Source organism: Onychomys torridus, chromosome 13 (assembly GCF_903995425.1).
Source record: "Onychomys torridus chromosome 13, mOncTor1.1, whole genome shotgun sequence".
NCBI lineage: Eukaryota > Metazoa > Chordata > Mammalia > Rodentia > Cricetidae > Onychomys > Onychomys torridus.
In genome coordinates this window covers 48669208-48686056 of record NC_050455.1, presented here as the reverse complement: position 1 = coordinate 48686056, position 16849 = coordinate 48669208, and the positions used below count along the sequence as shown (strand labels likewise).

Below are 16849 nucleotides of genomic sequence, written 5' to 3'. Positions count from 1 at the left end.
CACTGCTCGGGACAGAGGAATAGCTCTTGGCTGTGCTGGAATTTCTTTACTGGAACTCCACCTCTGTTTCTTCTGCAGAAACTAGAAGTTGGCCAGTACTTATATACTCTATTGGCATCCCACATTCAGAATGTGCTAGCCAATCACAAAGGAGAGTATATCCAGTCTCATTCCAGAATCTCCTGCATTTATAGGAACAGGAAAGTGAAACTATTAAACTCACTTTTGGTTTTCTTCATTGATTCCAGGATTCAAGGAAGGGGAATTTGCCCTGTCATTTCATTTCAACCCAAATCTTAGCCAGTGAGAGAAGCTCCTGAATCAACTTGCTAACTAGGTTAGAATATCATCCTGAGTGAGGTAAACCAGACTCAGAAGGACAAACATGGTATGTACCCATTCATAAGTGCCAACTAGATGCAAAGCAAAGGATATTCAGACAACAACCCACAACTCCAGAGAAGCTAACTAACAAGGAAGACCCAAAGAACGATGCAAGGAACATCCTGGGAAGGAGAAATAGATAAGGTCTCCATGAGTAAACTGGGGATGAGGAGTGGGCAATGGAGGGTAGGTGATAGGAGATGAGCACATAAGGGAATGGGATGTTGAGCTGGAACAGAGATGGAGGGGGAAAGTATTGAAAGAGATACTATAAAGGGAGAAATCATGGGGATAGAGAGAAACCAGGTCCTAGGGAAGTTCCCAGGAATCCCCAATGATGACCCAGCTCTCACTACTAGAAATAGTAGAGAGGGTGCCTGAACTGAACTGGCTTAACCCAGTGATCAGACAGGTGAATACCTGAACTGTCATCACAGAACTGTTCTCCAATGGCTGATGGAGGCAGATGCAGAGATCCACAGCCAAACACCAGGCAGAGCTCCAGGAGTCCAGTCAGGGAATGAGAAGAGGAATTCTATGAGGAAGTGTATCAGGATCATGATGGGGAAACCTGCAGAGATGACCAAACCAAACTAGCGGGAAATCATGAAAGTTGGATCAGTGGCTGTGGAGCCTGCATGGGACTGGACTAGGCCCTCTGCATGGAGAGACAGTTGTGTAGCTTGAACTGCTTTGCGGGCCCTCCTTGTGGTAGGATCAGAATCCATCCTTGGTGCATGAGTGGGCTTTTTAGCGTCCACTACCTGTGATGGGACACCTTATGCAGCCTTGAGGCAGGGGGAAGAAGGGCTTGGACCTGCCTCTACTGCATGTGCCTCCCTCTGGGAGGCCTTGCCTTCTTGTGGGTGGCAGTGGGGGATGGGCTTGGAGGGCGAGTCTGGGGGGGCGTGAGCAGGGTAGAGAGGAGCTTTGATTAGTGTGTAAAATGAATGACAAATTTTCTTAATAAAAAAAGATATTCCATGACACATTAGAGTTCATTTTCTCTTGATCCTTGTGCTGAATAATTTGATGTAAACTTGACACAAGCTATATGCAGCTGAGAGGAGGGAGCCTCAATTCAGACAACACCCTCATAAGACTGAACTGCAGGCAAACCCGTAAGGAACTTTTAAAATTAGTGTTTGATGGGGGATGCCTTCCTTTGGTTGGTGGTCTTGGGATAAAATAAAGCAGGTCTAGCAAGCCATGTGGCTCCAATCCATGGACACTAACTACATTACCAACTGCTGCAGGGCCCTCCCCTACTTGAGGTCCAGTCCTGACTTCCTTGGATGATGAACATGGATATGGAGTTGTAAACCAAATAAACCCTTTCCTCCCCAGCTTCCTTTTTCATTCATGGTGATTCATCAAAGAAATATAAACTTAAAGACAATTTAGTAACAGAATCATAGAGTATTGTGAGAGATCTGACCGTGTTGTTTTGTGAAGGATTGTGAAAGGACCTTGTAACTTTGGTCTAGAGAGCCATTAATAGTTCAAAGCTTGATGACCTATTCTGTGGGAGCTTGAGAGATAAGAATGTTGGCAGGAAAGCAGACAATGGAGGCCTGGCTTGTGAAGTTCCAGAGGGAAGTTTGAGAGTCACATAAAGTCTAAAGGTGAAAGTCTGTGGTTATGGTTATCTGGGGCTGAAGAATTAACTATATTTAGCAAGAGGACATAGCTACTAAAGTAAGTCTTTGCTTTACTGGGACAATAGATGCTGGCCAACTGGAGGTAAGAAATTAGCAGTGATTAAGAAGAGACCAACATCACCAAGGCAAAGTGTTTTGGGAAGTGTTTCCTCAGAGTTAGTGCACAGAAGCTGTGTTCCAGCAGCCATTAAGGTTTTACTGCTTCCTGGCAACCATACTTGGTAATGTACAAGAGTCTTTCCTGGGGTGATGGTTTTAAAGGTGTGAAGGCTACATGGAGAGCAGCTGAGCCTGGCACTGTGGGAGGCCAGGATAGGCTATTGGAGAAGGTTCTGCCTCAGAATTAGTGGAAGCCCAGGATTGAAGGATTCATGGAGAGAAGCTGAAGCATGGTTGGCACCATGAAGAGAGCCCAGGAGTGGCTATTGGTGGCAGCCTGATGGCATCAAGGGACCCCATTATTTTTGGAGATTCCAGTGTTTGGGATGGCCAGGAAGGTGAGCAGCAGTGAGGTAGAACAGTAGTAACACTTAGCCATAAAATCATTTTCATTGCTCCTTCATAACTGTAATTTTGCTAGTTGTATGAATTGTAAAATAAATATTTATGATTTCTAGTGTTCTTAGGTAACCCCTACTAGGGTCACGACCCATGGGTTGAGAATCACTACAATAAACCTTTCTTTGAGCAGAGCCAGATGTATCCTTTTAGGAGGAAAGGGTTTAGGATGCATCCGTCATTAGAGTAGGTCATGGAAATGGATTCCAAATGATAGAATCATGAGAAGAAGTGACAGGGAATCATTCTCTGCACACATATTCCATGGAAGGCCAAGTGAGACATTACCAGGAAGAATGCTTTCACTGAGGATTTGGCTACACTGGCACCTGGATCTCAGACATCAGTAACTAGCAGTGTGAGAATAAATTCTATTGTTTAATCCACATAATCTATAGGATTCTTGAAGCTCAAACTTTAAGAAACTACTCCTCACAATGAACAATTTTCCCCTTTCCTCTGGGTCTCTCTTTTTGTCTTACTAACCCATGTACTATTGGTTTGTATTTCATTTCAGAGAAGATAAAATGTCAGCCAGGGAATGGACAATGAGATAATCAACCAATAAAAGCAATACTAAGGACAGACACTGTGAAGTTATTATGGGTTCTAGGTCATGTTAAGAAGAAACAAATGCCTTTTTATTTCAGAAAGTATGTATTAAATGGCTTTTGGTATTAATATCGAGTAAATCAGTCATTTAGCAATCACAACATTCAAAAACCTATAAAGTAGAGAAGTCCATTCATCTTCACTGGTTCTGGCACAGAGTTTGAGGCTTCTTTAGTATTTTCTCAGGAATTCTGACTAGGATTTGTAGGAATTTCTTAGTTATTATTAAGGCTATTGCGATCCCTATGGTTATTGTTTCTCTCTCTCTTGCTCTTGACTAAACATTTATATTTTGAATGTTTGCCTTACATGTATATCTGTTCACCACATGTATGCCTGATTCCTGTGGAGGTCAGTAGAGTGTATCAGATCCCCTGGAACAGGAGTCATAGGCTACTGTAGCTACTATGAGGGTTCTATTATGCGGGAATTGAACCTGGGTCCTCTTCAAGATCTGACAGTGTTCTTAACCTCGGAGCTATCCCTCCACCCTACTTTTACCCATTTTCAGGAGTGCTAGGGATTGAACCCGAGGTCTCATACATGTGATACAATATTATATCAATGAGCTGCTACCCTAAACCTTCCATCTTCTTCTAAGAATAAACTTTTGTTTGTGTACATTTGCACGTGTGATTGCAGGCATGAAAATGACATGTCATGTGTACAGAGGTCAAAGGACAACCTTGGTCTTGACTTTTACCATCCAATTGTTTTGTCACGGTCTCTTATTCCCTGTGGCATGTGGCAGGATAGCTGGCCTCAGGGCTTCAAAGATTCTCTGTCTCTGCGTCCTATCTCACCACAGGAGTGTGTGGATTACAGATGCTTTGCTGGCTCTATGTGAGCTAAACAGAGGTCTTCAGACTTGCAAGGTAAGATCTTTATCTACTGAGCCATGTCCCCAGCCCAGTTATGGTTTCTCCTTGGGTATCTCTATCAAGAGAGGACACAAGTATCAAATTCAAGGTTACAGAGGCCATCATTACTAAGAAGTCACAGCACCAGCTGGAGGCAGCTAGTGCCACTCCACCCACAGTGAAAAAGCAGATAGCAATGGATGAATGAAAGCATGCTGCTGATTAGCACCTCTCTCCACATACACACTCAAAGATACACACTAGCTAGGGAATGATAGTACCCACAGCAGGCAGGGCTTCCCACCTCAATTAACATAAGCCACATAATTCCCCAAAGGCAAGCCCAGAAGTTCATCTCTCATGTGATCTAGAGTCTGTCCAAAACTGTAACCATCACAATGTTAAACCTAAAAATGGATGCTGCTTCATAGTCAAGTAATTCAAATAATTGTGCAATTACTCCATCTGAGAGGTCATTCAAAGTGAGTAGATAGTTCTTAGATCTCAGCTTATTTACATACATCTGATTGATATCAGCTACAGCTAATGTGGATATATGATCACTAAGCATGGATAAAGCCTGGATGGCACGAATAAACTCACTATGTTATTTTGCAATATCAGTGTCCTATGTTTCTGTCATTGATTCTGATTTTTGACAACTACAGGATTTCAGCCTAATCAGAAACCAAGTTGTTTCTTGAACATATCTCTTTGAGAAGAGCATTAGCATCATCTGTCACCATATCAACGAAATATAATTTTAGGTAATATACTTCCTTAACATAAACATTCTTATTAAACAAATGCCCATTAGCCAAACAGAACTCCTCATAATATCTTGAAAGCCTTTCTTGTATTGTTTCTTTGTTTGTAGTTTCGAACACATTAGGAGATTTCATCTTTGCCTTGATCAGATCCACTGACATTTGCCAGTCCTTAGCCAAACTCTGCAAGGATGCATCATCCACTCCAAACACAGTTCGATAGAAGTTCAGGCTTTTCTCCAGATTCTCCACATCACTGCCCATGAAGAGGCTCAGTGAAGGAATGATACTCAGGAGGTCAGTTGTAAAGGCTTCTAGCCAAACCCTCTGCTTCAGGAATTGCTGCTTCCTTTCAATGGATGCACCTGTAATATTAGGCAAAGAGAGCATAAAAGCATGTCTTTTGTATACAGGGAGAACACTCATAACCTTATCTATCAGGATAGGGAAATCATAATCAGACAAGTTTCTGTTAGAGATCAAGAAGATTGGTGGTTCATCAATGTTATTCTCCTGAAAGATTTTCACACAGTTGCTGCGGATCTGCTGCAGGACCATTTCTCTGTTAAAGGTGCGTGGTTTGAATTCCTTTTCATTGCTTATGTCAGAGTCCACCTTGGTTCTCACGAAGTAGAATTCCTTCTTCATCATGCTGATTGCTTTGGCGAGGTCTATATCATTTTTCCTAAAGCGTGTGGCAGAAACAATAATGAAGAAGTCATACTCATGGAATTTCATTTTCTCCAGATAATCTTTGGGTGGGAAATTTGTGGTTCCAATCCCAGGCAGGTCCCAAAAAACCACATTGGGAATATTGGGGTGTTTGTATGGATGTCTCTTCATGGTCGTTTCCACCACCCCAATTTCAGCTGCATCTTTCCCTTCATGCCCAACCCCTCTCAGGGTATTGATGAAGGTAGATTTCCCTGCTCCAGACTCCCCTGTCACAGCAACATTGAGTGGGGTACTGTCAATTGTTTTTAATGCTTCAGTGATTGAAGAGTTTGCCCCCTGAATGTTTCCTTCTTTCAGGCTTAACTCAATTGAAGCTATGGTTTCCTGAGGAATGATTTTGTTTCCTGTTTTAAACTTCTTAAAATATTCAGCAAAGCTGGAGGCCAAGTCTTTGTGGCGTTCATCCTTAGATGAAGAGAACAGTTGACCCATGACTGTGCGCAAATCAAAGCCCTGAAAGAAAGAAGGACAATTCAGGAGGGTGTGTATCAAATTGAAAATCTGATTATAGCAACTTTAAAGTATATTACCACATACAGTCCTTAAACATTGACACTATGCATTGGATCTCCCATTATGTTTATTTTACACAATTGGGATTTGTGTCCTTTGACTAATATCACTCTGTTTCCCTCTCCCCACAGCTCTTCTCAGTACCTTGTTTTCTACCTCCATGAATTTGGCTAGTCTAGATTTCACCTATAAATGACACAATAGGGGCATTCTTTCTGCAGGTAGCTGAGTCAATCACACAAGAATTTAATGGTTTAATTCTCCATTGTCTCTTCACAGATCTATCTCATCTTTTCAGTCTGCTCTGTGCCTCTGTGCTATGTAGACTCCATGAGCAGAGGTCCCTCACCTTCTAGCTTCCAGTATCATTCAGCTGTATCTGCTCATGGCCTCCATGTTGCCCTGCTTGTGTTGCATGTCTGACTCTGCATGCACCCGTCATTCTTCACAATCTATGCTATTTTGCCTTTGTTCAGTACTCATGGTAATTTTAAGGATAATACTTTCTTCTTATTCCCTTTGCTTAGATCTGGCAATGCCCCCAACACTCTCAGGCCTCTTGTTGTCATATAGTCCCTTATTTATCTGTTTGGCATAACTGATTTTCTGAATTTCTTCTTTTACTGAAGATTCTCCATTCAATATTTATTGATGAATCCTTCCTGATCTGTAATATGTAACTCTTTTCCAGTGAAGAGTTGGGTTGAAGCCAATGGCCAAGCCTCTTTCTGAGGTGAAATGGGACCAATATTTGCAAGTCTATTCATCACAATACGTCTTGAAACTTGGATTTGACCATCTGTATTGACACTTGGGTTATATCCAGAGTCTTGACTTATGGATAGCCCAGTGGGAAAAGAAGAACTGGCAGGTACTAGGTCTGCTACTGTGGGGACAACAGGTATAAATGGACATGTATAACTCAGTCCTACAGCATTAAGAACCCAGGTAGTTTCTTCATGTAGCATTCTCTAGCCCAGAGAGTCCTGGAAACCAGGAAGCAGAGACCATGAGCAAAGTGGGTTATCAGCCTTCTGGTGCTCCTAGATTCTATTGCATGGGTTCATGTAAAATCTGGACACAATAAGCTATCATGAGGTGGAAAACAGGTGAAGTCACTGACATTCCTACAAAAATATTTGGTACCCTGAGTGCTGTGCAGCCATGTTTGAATAGCCCCATGCATGGATGTTCAGCTAGGACAAGAACATGTGTCAATCTATTATTGACTAATGAAGGCAGGCACCTTCATGGTCAGATCCCTTCATTCAATATCTTCAAACTGTCCTTTTCCTTATGTCAGCTCCAATGTAATTGTGAAAGCTGGGGATTCCCAGAGGTATGTCTGTCCATCACTTTAAAATGAGCATGCTCAGGGAATGTAATCCTAAAAAAACATGCTTAGGTTGGACTACCCCTATGAATATGTATGGACTACATGAATAAAACCTTTATTCTTCCTTTGTTGCAGAGTGAGTTAGAGCACCCCTTTGGAAACATCTCCACTGTCAGCTTTGCGTGGCTGAGTTAATTGGTATTTTCCCACTGTGTTATCTTTGGCTTGTTTATTTTGTCTTTGAATTCACTAAGATGTAAAATCAGTGCATTGGGATTTTATTGCTGGTTAACTAAAGGGCCCTGTCTCACGAAGCAGCTCTCTCCACTGCCAGAGATTAAGCAGTTGATGGACACATTTCAGGGACCTGGATTTCAGCTTGTCCATAGTGAGGTGGTCCTGTGAAGGCTTTGCCGCCTCTTGGAATCTTTAGAAGTTTTTCCAATCTGGCCAGTGTTGTATGACTCTTGAGCCAGCTCTTCAAAAGAGGTCTCAGGAGATTGGAGAAATCTTGGGCCTAGTTTCTTGGAATCTAAAGTGTTAGCCAGGAACCCTCACTTTGTAAAGTAATCTCACTTTGGTTGGACTGTGATCATTTCAGAAATGATAGAGCTTTGTTTTCCATGACTAAAATCACTTTTACCCCTAGATTCTCCCCCCGCTCCACCCCCCACTCCTGCCCACAGACTGCTTGACTGCAAGCACACTCAAGAGTAACATGGTACAACAGAATGTCCTCTCTCTGACACCCATAAGAAGGGACTCCTCACTCTAGCATGTGGGTCCAATCTCAGAGCTTCTGCCATGCAGCTATCTGTCTGTCCATCACTGGAATTCACAACCCTTTTTAACCAATCTCTTACTCAAATAACAATCTGACCCAGTGTCCTTCTTGAATCCCAGACATGGGATCTTTCCTAATGGTATGGAGATGGAATTTCTCATCCTATAGATCAGCATAAAGCCACCTCAGGGAGAAAGGCAGGTCTAAGTTTGTTTTATTGATTGGATGATTTTTCTTTTCATGTGTCAGAAGGCCCAGATGTGTGATTTTGCAGCTTAGTACTGTAAACACCTAAGTCAAAATTTCAACCAAGTAAAGAAACTAGTTTTCATGTTGACTAATCATTGTTTTTCAGCTTCATCCACATTGTGTTTAGTCATCCTGTTTAAGGTACTACATAATGAGTTAGAAGTTTTCTAATTTGCTTCTAGTAAAAATTAAGAATTTTAAAGAACTCATTAAAGATTAAATCTCATGTAGAGATCAGGAAAAAAAATAATCAGAATAAAAGACTTTAAAAAATAATTGGACAGGGTAAATTTAACAAAAATATTCTTTTGGCTTCCTTAAAATGTATTTGATATATATATTTATGTGTATGTGTATATTGTGTTATGTCTACATGTATGCTTATGCTCATATACTGCTTACCTGGTACCAAAATGCCTTGTAATGTTAATTAAAACTGTTAGATTTGTCCAACTACCTTTTATTTCACATAAGGTAAATAAATCTTTGACAAATAACTTAGATTTTCTGGTGAAAGGTGAGTTTACCTCTAGTATTGTTAATGTGTATTCTTCCCAGGCTCCTGGTCTTGGTTAATATTGTCTGTTAAATATTGCACTGTTCTTTGCTTTCCTCAATAGATAAACTTTGCTTTCCTAATGTACACTCGAAATTGAGCACTAAATGGCTGAACAGGTTGGTTTTCATTTTTTAGGGTGAATAAATACTTTGAGTTAAAACTTCGCTGCCCTAAAATTTTATAGCACACATGTATTGTGTTTTTTTTTTTTGGGGGGGGGGTTCAGTACCAGCTGAGTAGTCTCTGATTTAAGGTATCTGTGTGTTCTTTGTCCCTTTTCAGAGCTCTGGCTACTTACTGCAATGGGGGACATAACCTCATTTTTGCCTGTTTTGAGAAATTGTTCTGACTATGCTTACGACTCTATGATAAAGCAATCAGTTCATATCCCTCCAAGTTCATCAGGGACTACAAAAACTTTTTCTATAAAAGTTGCTCATTTATGTCATGTCTCACAATATAAAAAAAAGTAAAAAAAGGAACCAATAAGAAGGAGAAAAATGATTAAAAGGTTATAAGTACGCTGATAATGTGTTTTTGGAAATGCTGAAGGAAAAGGACTTTTAAATTGGTTTTCTTCTAAGATAGAGGACAGTTATAGAGTAACAAAAACGTATATGGGTATGACTGAGTTAGCTACAACTAAAGGTTATTAAAATTTTCAATGTCAAAGTTCACTACACTGATATATATCTAAAATCTAGCCGTATTTATACCAAGGAGGTTCTCTTAAAATACTGATCTCTGCTTTTGGTAAAATTACAAAAGTAGACTTTAAAATAACATTCATCAGAATCATAAGATGAAGGTTGTGGTAAGTTACAAAAAACTGTATCCAACAGCATTTCATGGCTAGTAGACAACATATTTTTATATAATGTTACAGGATTAGGTATTTTAAAACCTAATTTGGTATGTACATTTTTTTTGGGGGAAAATTTTCTAAACCTTATGTTCCTTCAGGTGAGTATTTCAGTTTCCTGCTGACAGCCTGGCTGCGGACAGGCACAGGCCCTGGGTCCCAGAACTGCCAGCAACAAACCAGAGAACCAAGAACAAAGGCCACAAAGCCCAAACCCTGCTGCCCCCCCCGCCTCAGGAAAATGCTGACCTCACAGGGTGGTGGAGGTTTGGCTCAGCTTCTGGCCTCCTGTCTAGGCAATTCTTACTGAAATACCAGGGTCCCCTCTGAATTTTGTTACTCATCTCCCAAGCTGGACAGACATCCAGGTTCAAGTCTGTCAGCCTCACATGAACCCAACAGAGGATGGGAGGCCAGACCTCAGCTTTTCTGATAGCTACTGAAATTAACTATTTGGTAATACATTTGGCCAATCACAAAAGCTGACTGGACCCTGATGAAAACAGAAGTAGTTACATCTATCAGGGCAACCATGAGCCTGGATCCACTGGATCTAGCCTGGTGAAATTATCAAGACAAAGTTGCTGGATCTTTTTACAAAGCCTCCCTTCCTTTGATCCCCATCCCTTGTTCTCATCATACACACTCTAAAACTGTCTTGGGCCAGCAAGATGCCTGAGCAGGTAAGGCCAATTGTCACTAAGTCAGATGATCTGAGTTCTAGCCCCAAGACTCACCTAGTGGTGAGAGAGAACTGACTTCCACAACTTGTCTTTTGACCTCTGCACTCATGTGCTAACATATGGGCACCTAGCCCTAGTACCTGAGTATAGACAATGAATAAATAAATGTAATAAAAAGCAAATAAAATACACCATACAAAATTACTAAAGAACTACAAAAGAAAACAAGAAAGAGGAAAATAAGCAACAAAAATTTTGTCTTAAATATCTTGCACTGAGTATGAACTCAACAAACTACAGTGATACGAAACATCAGTCATTGCAAAAGGATGCATTTCTTCATTAGAACTCTAACTTTCCAATAAAAACCATGAAGCTAAAGAGGGTTCCTTAACTAAAAATGCCCACAGCATCTGCTTCTGCTTTTCTGAGAAATGGGCCAATTTCCCTCTCAATGCTTCTGATTACACCAGAGATTAGTGACACCTTACTCAGACATGGGATTTGTTGGTGTTGTTGCTGCTTAGTTCCCGTGTTTTCTGTTTCTGCAGTGGGTAGTGTTTGAATGCACAGTCTTATAACTGGTCAAAGTGGTGAGAATACATGACAGTTGAGTGCTCATTCCTAAATATAACAGAGACATCTTTATCAACCCCCCACCCTAACCAGGTTCAAGAAACATCATAGAAGAGCCAGAGGAGTGGACAGGAGGAGTGGCCTGAAAATATGTCTTCTGAATATGACATGGCATTTCAATGTGTGAACTCATGGCTGCTGGGGTTCCCTGCAGGAGACTTCCATAAGATCTAGCCTGTCCACATTTCAGCATGAAGGAAATCAGGGGCACCTGAAGACTTAGCTAAGGAGATATGAGGATTAGTGAGTGTTGAGGGAGAGAGAGTTACTGTTCTTTAACATGTGACCACTAGAAAGTTTTCCATGATCAAGTAAAAACCCCATACCAGAACACAAAAGTGATCCTGATTAAGATCAGTGGAGTATTTAACAACATAAAGACAAGAAAACATAGGGGCAACCATTGGGAAGAGGAAGGATCCCAGAGAGAATAAGAGTGGGAAAAGAGAGCAGAATTGTGTTTGAAGACAATAAAAGTGCTACATAGATGTATGAAACTGTCATACCGTACAGAAAAATACTTTTGAAACAAGACAAACCTATCCTAAAAGAGTTCCCTAGCACGTTATAGGAGAAGCATTCTACAGGGGTTGTCTTTCATCCCAGTCTAGATTCCTCTGGACTTTAGAATAAATATGCTGAGCTGCGTAAAAAGAGGCAAGAAAAGAGTACTAGGAAGTCACAAGACTGAGACACAACACTTTTAATATATTCTGTGATGATATTTCACAACACATATCCTAAAAGGCTCATTTTCATGGGAGTAAATGTCCTCAAAACAAACCAACAAACAAACAAAAATTTGAAACCAGAATAACTGTGTAAATATTAAACACTAACTTGGTCTTTTACTTTAGGTCTATCTAAACTTGAATGATTACCTAAGATAATCGATAAATAACTCTTGCCTTTCTCTAATCAAAACCCCCTATCTACCAAACTGAGGATCCCAGCTCTAGATGTCTTTTTATGCATAGGCTCCCTAGGAAAGAGACAGGGAGGTTGAAAGGCGAGATCTGAATGTCCACTTACCAGACAATCCTGTGTCCAGGGGATGCTCTCACTGCTTGGGACAGAGGAATAGCTCTTGGCTGTGCTGGAATTTCTTTACTGGAACTCCACCTCTGTTTTTTCTGCAGAAACTAGAAGTTGTTCAGTCCTTGTATACTCCATTGGCATCGCACCTTCAGAATGTGCTAGCCAATCACAAAGGAGAGTGGATCCAGTCTCATTCCAGAATCTCCTGCATTTATAGGAACAGGAAAGTGAAACTAAACTCACTTTTGTTTTTCTTCAGTGATTCCAGGATTCAAGGAAGGGGAAATTGCCTGTCATAACATTTCAACCCAAATCTTAGCCAGTGAGAGAAGCTCCTGAAGCAACATGCTAACTAGGTAAGGATATCCTCCTGAGTGAGGTAAACCACACTCAGAAGGACAAACATGTTATGTACCCATTCATAAGTGCAAACTAGATGTAAAGCAAAGGATATTCAGTCAACAACCCACAACTCCAGAGAAGCTAACTAACAAGGAAGACCCAAAGAGGGATACATGGATCACTCTGGGAAGGAGAAATAGGTAAGATCTCCATGAGTAAACTGGGGATGAGGATGGAGGGTAGGTGATAGGAGATGAGGACATAAGGGAATGGGATGGTTGAGCTGGAACAGGGATGGACGGGGAAAATAATGAAAGAGATACTATAAAGGGAGATATCATGGGGATAGAGAGAAACCAGGTCCTAGGGAAGTTCCCAGGAATTCCCTGTGATGACCCCAGCTCACACTACTAGAAATAGTAGAGAGGGTGCCTGAACTGTCATCACAGAACTGTTCTCCAATGGCTGATGGAAGCAGATGCAGAGATCCACAGCCAAACACTAGGCTGAGCTCCAGGAGTCCAGTCAGGGAGTGAGAAGAGGAATTCAATGTGGAAGTGCATCAGGATCATGATGGGGAAACCTGCAGAGACGACCAAACCAAACTAGCGGGAAATCATGAAAGTTGGATCAATGGCTGTGGAGCCTGCATGGGACTGGAATAGACCCTCTGCATGGAGAGACAGTTGTGTAGCTTGATCTCCTTTGCAGGCCCCTTGTGGTAGGATCAGAATCCATCCTTGGTGCATTATTGGGCCTTTTGGCGTCCACTACCTGTGATGGGACACCTTATGCAGCCTTGAGGCAGGGGGAAGAAGGGCTTGGATCTGCCTCTACTACATGTGCCTCCCTCTGGGAGGCCTTGCCTTCTTGTGGGTGGCAGTGGGGGATGGGCTTGGAGGGCGAGTCTGGGGGGGCATGAGGACGGTAGAGAGGAGCTTTGATTAGTGTGTAAAATGAATGACAAATTTTCTTAATGAAAAAAGATATTCCATGACCCATTAGAGTTCATTTTCTCTTGATCCTTGTGCTGAATAATTTGATGTCAACTTGACACAAGCTATATGCAGCTGAGAGGAGGGAGCCTCAATTCAGACAACACCCTCATAAGACTGAACTGCAGGCAAACCTGTAAGGCATCTTTTAAATTAGTGTTTGATGGGGGAGGGCAAGCCCCCTTGTGGGTGATGCCTTCCTTTGGTTGGTGGTCTTGGGATAAAATAAAGCAGGTCTAGCAAGCCATGTGGCTCCAATCCATGGACACGAACTACATTACCAAGTGCTGCAGGTCCCTCCCCTACTTGAGGTCCAGTCCTGACTTCCTTGGGTGATGAACAGTGATATGGAGTTGTAAACCAAATAAACCCTTTCCTCCCCAGCTTCCTTTTTCATTCATGGTGATTCATCACAGAAATATAAACTTAAAGACAATTTAGTAACAGAATGATAGAGTATTGTGAGAGATCTGACCATGTTATTTTGTGAAGGATTGTGAAAGAACCTTAGAACTTTGGTCTAGAGAGCCACTAAGAATTCAAACTTGATGACCTTTTCTGTGGGAGCTTGAGAGATAAGAATGTTGGCAGGAAAGCAGACAATGGAGGCCTGGCTTGTGAAGTTCCAGAGGGAAGTTTGAGAGTCACATAAAGACTAAAGGTGAAAATCTGTGCTTATGGTTATCTGGGGCTGAAGAATTAGCTGTCATTAACAAGAGAACAGAGGTACTGAAGTAAGTCTTTGCTGTACAGGGAAAATGGATGCTGGCTAACTAAAAGAAATTTGCAGTGATTAAGAAGAGACCAATATCATGGAGGCAAACTCTTTTTGGAAGTGTTTCCTCAGAGTTAGCGCACAGAAGCTGTGTTCCAGAGGCCACCAAGGTTTTACTTCTTCCTGGCAGCCATACTTGGTCATGTACAAGAGTCTTTCTGTGGTACTGGTTTTGAAGGTATGAAGGGGACATGGAGAGTGGCTGAGACTTGGCACTGTTAGAGGCCAGGATAGGCCACTGGAGAAGGTTCATAGTCATTAGTAGTGGAAGCCCCAGGATTGAGAGGTTTTTGGAGAGAAGTTGAAGCTTCTTTGGCACCATGAAGAGAACCCAGGAGTGGCTATTGGTGGCAGCCTGATGGCATCAAGGGACCCCCATCATTTTTGGAGATGCCAGTATGGGATGACCCGCAAGGACAGCAGTAGTAGTGAGGTAGAGCAGTGGTAATCCTCAGCCATAAAATTATTTTCACTGCTCCTTCATTTCTGTATTTTTCCTACTTTTATGAATTATAATGTAAATATCTGTGATTTCTAATGTTCTTAGATGACCCAATGGGTTGAAAATCACTGCAATAAACATTTCTTTGAGCAGAGCCAGATGCATCATGTTAGGAGGAAAGGCTTTTGGATGCGTGTATGGTTAGACTAGGTCATGGAAATGGAGTCCAAATGATACGATCATGAGAAGGGACAACGGAATCATTCTCTGCACACATACACTTAGGAAGTCCATGTGAGGCATTACCAGGAAGAATGCTTTCACCAGGGTTTGGCTACACTGGCACCTGATCTCAGACATCAGTCACTAGAAGTGTGAGAACAAAATTCTATTGTTTAATACATATAGTCTATAAGAGTCTAACAGCCCAAATTTTAAGAAATCACTCCTCATCGTGAGCAATAATTCCCTTTCCTCTGGGTCTCTTTCAGTCTTACTAACACATATACTCTTTATTTGTGTGTGTGTGTGTGTGTGTGTGTGTGTGTGTGTGTGTGTGTATATTTGGTTTTTCAAGACATGGTTTCTCTATGCAGTTTTGGTGCCTGTCCTGAATCTTGCTCTGTAGAACAGGCTGGCCTCGAACTCACAGAGATCTGCCTGGCTCTGCCTCCCGAGTGCTGCGATTAAAGGTGAGCATCACCACTGCCCAGCTGTTTATTTGTATTTTATTTCAAGGAAGATAAAGTGTAGACCAATACAATAATCATCCAATAATAGCAATACTAAGGACCGTCAATGTGAAGCTATTATGAGTTCTTGGGGATGTCAAGAAGCAACAAATGTCTTTTTTTATTTCAGAAAATTTATTAATTGGCTTTTGGTATTGATATAGAGGAAATTGGTCATTTAGCCACTACAGCATTCAAAAACCTACAAAATTGAGAAATCTGTTCATCTTCATTGGTTCTGTCCAGAATTAGAGAGCTTCTTTAGCATTTTCTCAAGGATTTTGACTAGGATTTTTAGGAATTTCTTAGTTATTATTAAGGCTATTGTGATCTCTATGGTCGTTGTTTCTCTCTTTCTTTTTATTTGAACACACATATATATTTCGAATGTTTGCCTCACATGTATATCTGTTCACCACCTGTGTGCCTGGTCCCCGTTGAGATCAGGAGAGGGTATCAGATCCCCTGGACCAGGAGTCATAGGCTACTGTAGCCTATGTGGGTTCTATTATATGGGATTTGAACCTGGATCCTCTGTAAGAGCAGCCAGTGTTTTTAACCTCTGAGTCATCTGTCCATCCACCTTTTCCCTTTCTGTAGAGTGCTAGGGATTGAACCCGAGGTCTTAGACATGTGACACAAGTATTATACCATTGAGCTACTGCCCCGAACCTTCCTTCTTCTTCTAAAGAATAAACTTTTTGTTTGTGTGCATTTGCATGTGGGGTTGCAGGCATGAACATGACGTGGCATGTGTGCAGAGGTCAAAGGACTTCTGTTGGTGTTGGCTTTTACCTTCCACTTCCTTGTATCATGTTCTCTTATTCACTGCTGCATGTGGAAGTTTAGCTGGCCTCAGAGCTTCCAGGATCCTCTGTCTCTGCCACCTATCTCACCACAGGAGTGTGTGGATTACAGATGCTTAGCGGGCTCTATGTGGCTCTGGGGATCTGAACTCAGGTCTTCACACTTGCAAGGTAATTTCTTTATCTACTGAACCATGTCTCTAGCCCAGTTATGGTTTCTCCTTGGGTACTGCTATCAAGAGAGGACATAAGTATCAAATTCAAGGTTACAGAGGCCATCATTACTAAGAAGTCACAGCAGCAGCTGGAGGCAGCTAGTGCCACTGTACTCACAGTAAAAAAGCAGAGAGCAATGGATGAATGAAAGCATGCTGCTGGTTAGCACCTCTCTCCACACACACACAGTCAGAGATCACCAGCTAGGGAATGGTGCCACCAACAGTGGGTATGGCTTCTCCCTTCAATTAACACAAGCAAAATAATTTCCAGAGGCAAGTCCAGAGGTTCATCTCCCATGTGAT

The 16849-nt window shown here is 41.7% G+C and overlaps 1 protein-coding gene across 1 annotated transcript; it reads right to left on the bottom strand.

The window, feature by feature from the left end:
- Positions 1-3555: 3555 nt before the first annotated feature.
- Positions 3556-12407, bottom strand: LOC118594725 (interferon-inducible GTPase 1-like). The gene is made up of 2 exons (XM_036204859.1): positions 12232-12407; positions 3556-6030 (listed from the first exon to the last, which is right to left on the bottom strand). Exon 2 carries the CDS (start codon positions 6007-6009, stop codon positions 4753-4755), a length of 1257 nt encoding a protein of 418 aa, XP_036060752.1. The 5' UTR covers positions 6010-6030; positions 12232-12407; the 3' UTR covers positions 3556-4752.
- Positions 12408-16849: the final 4442 nt, after the last annotated feature.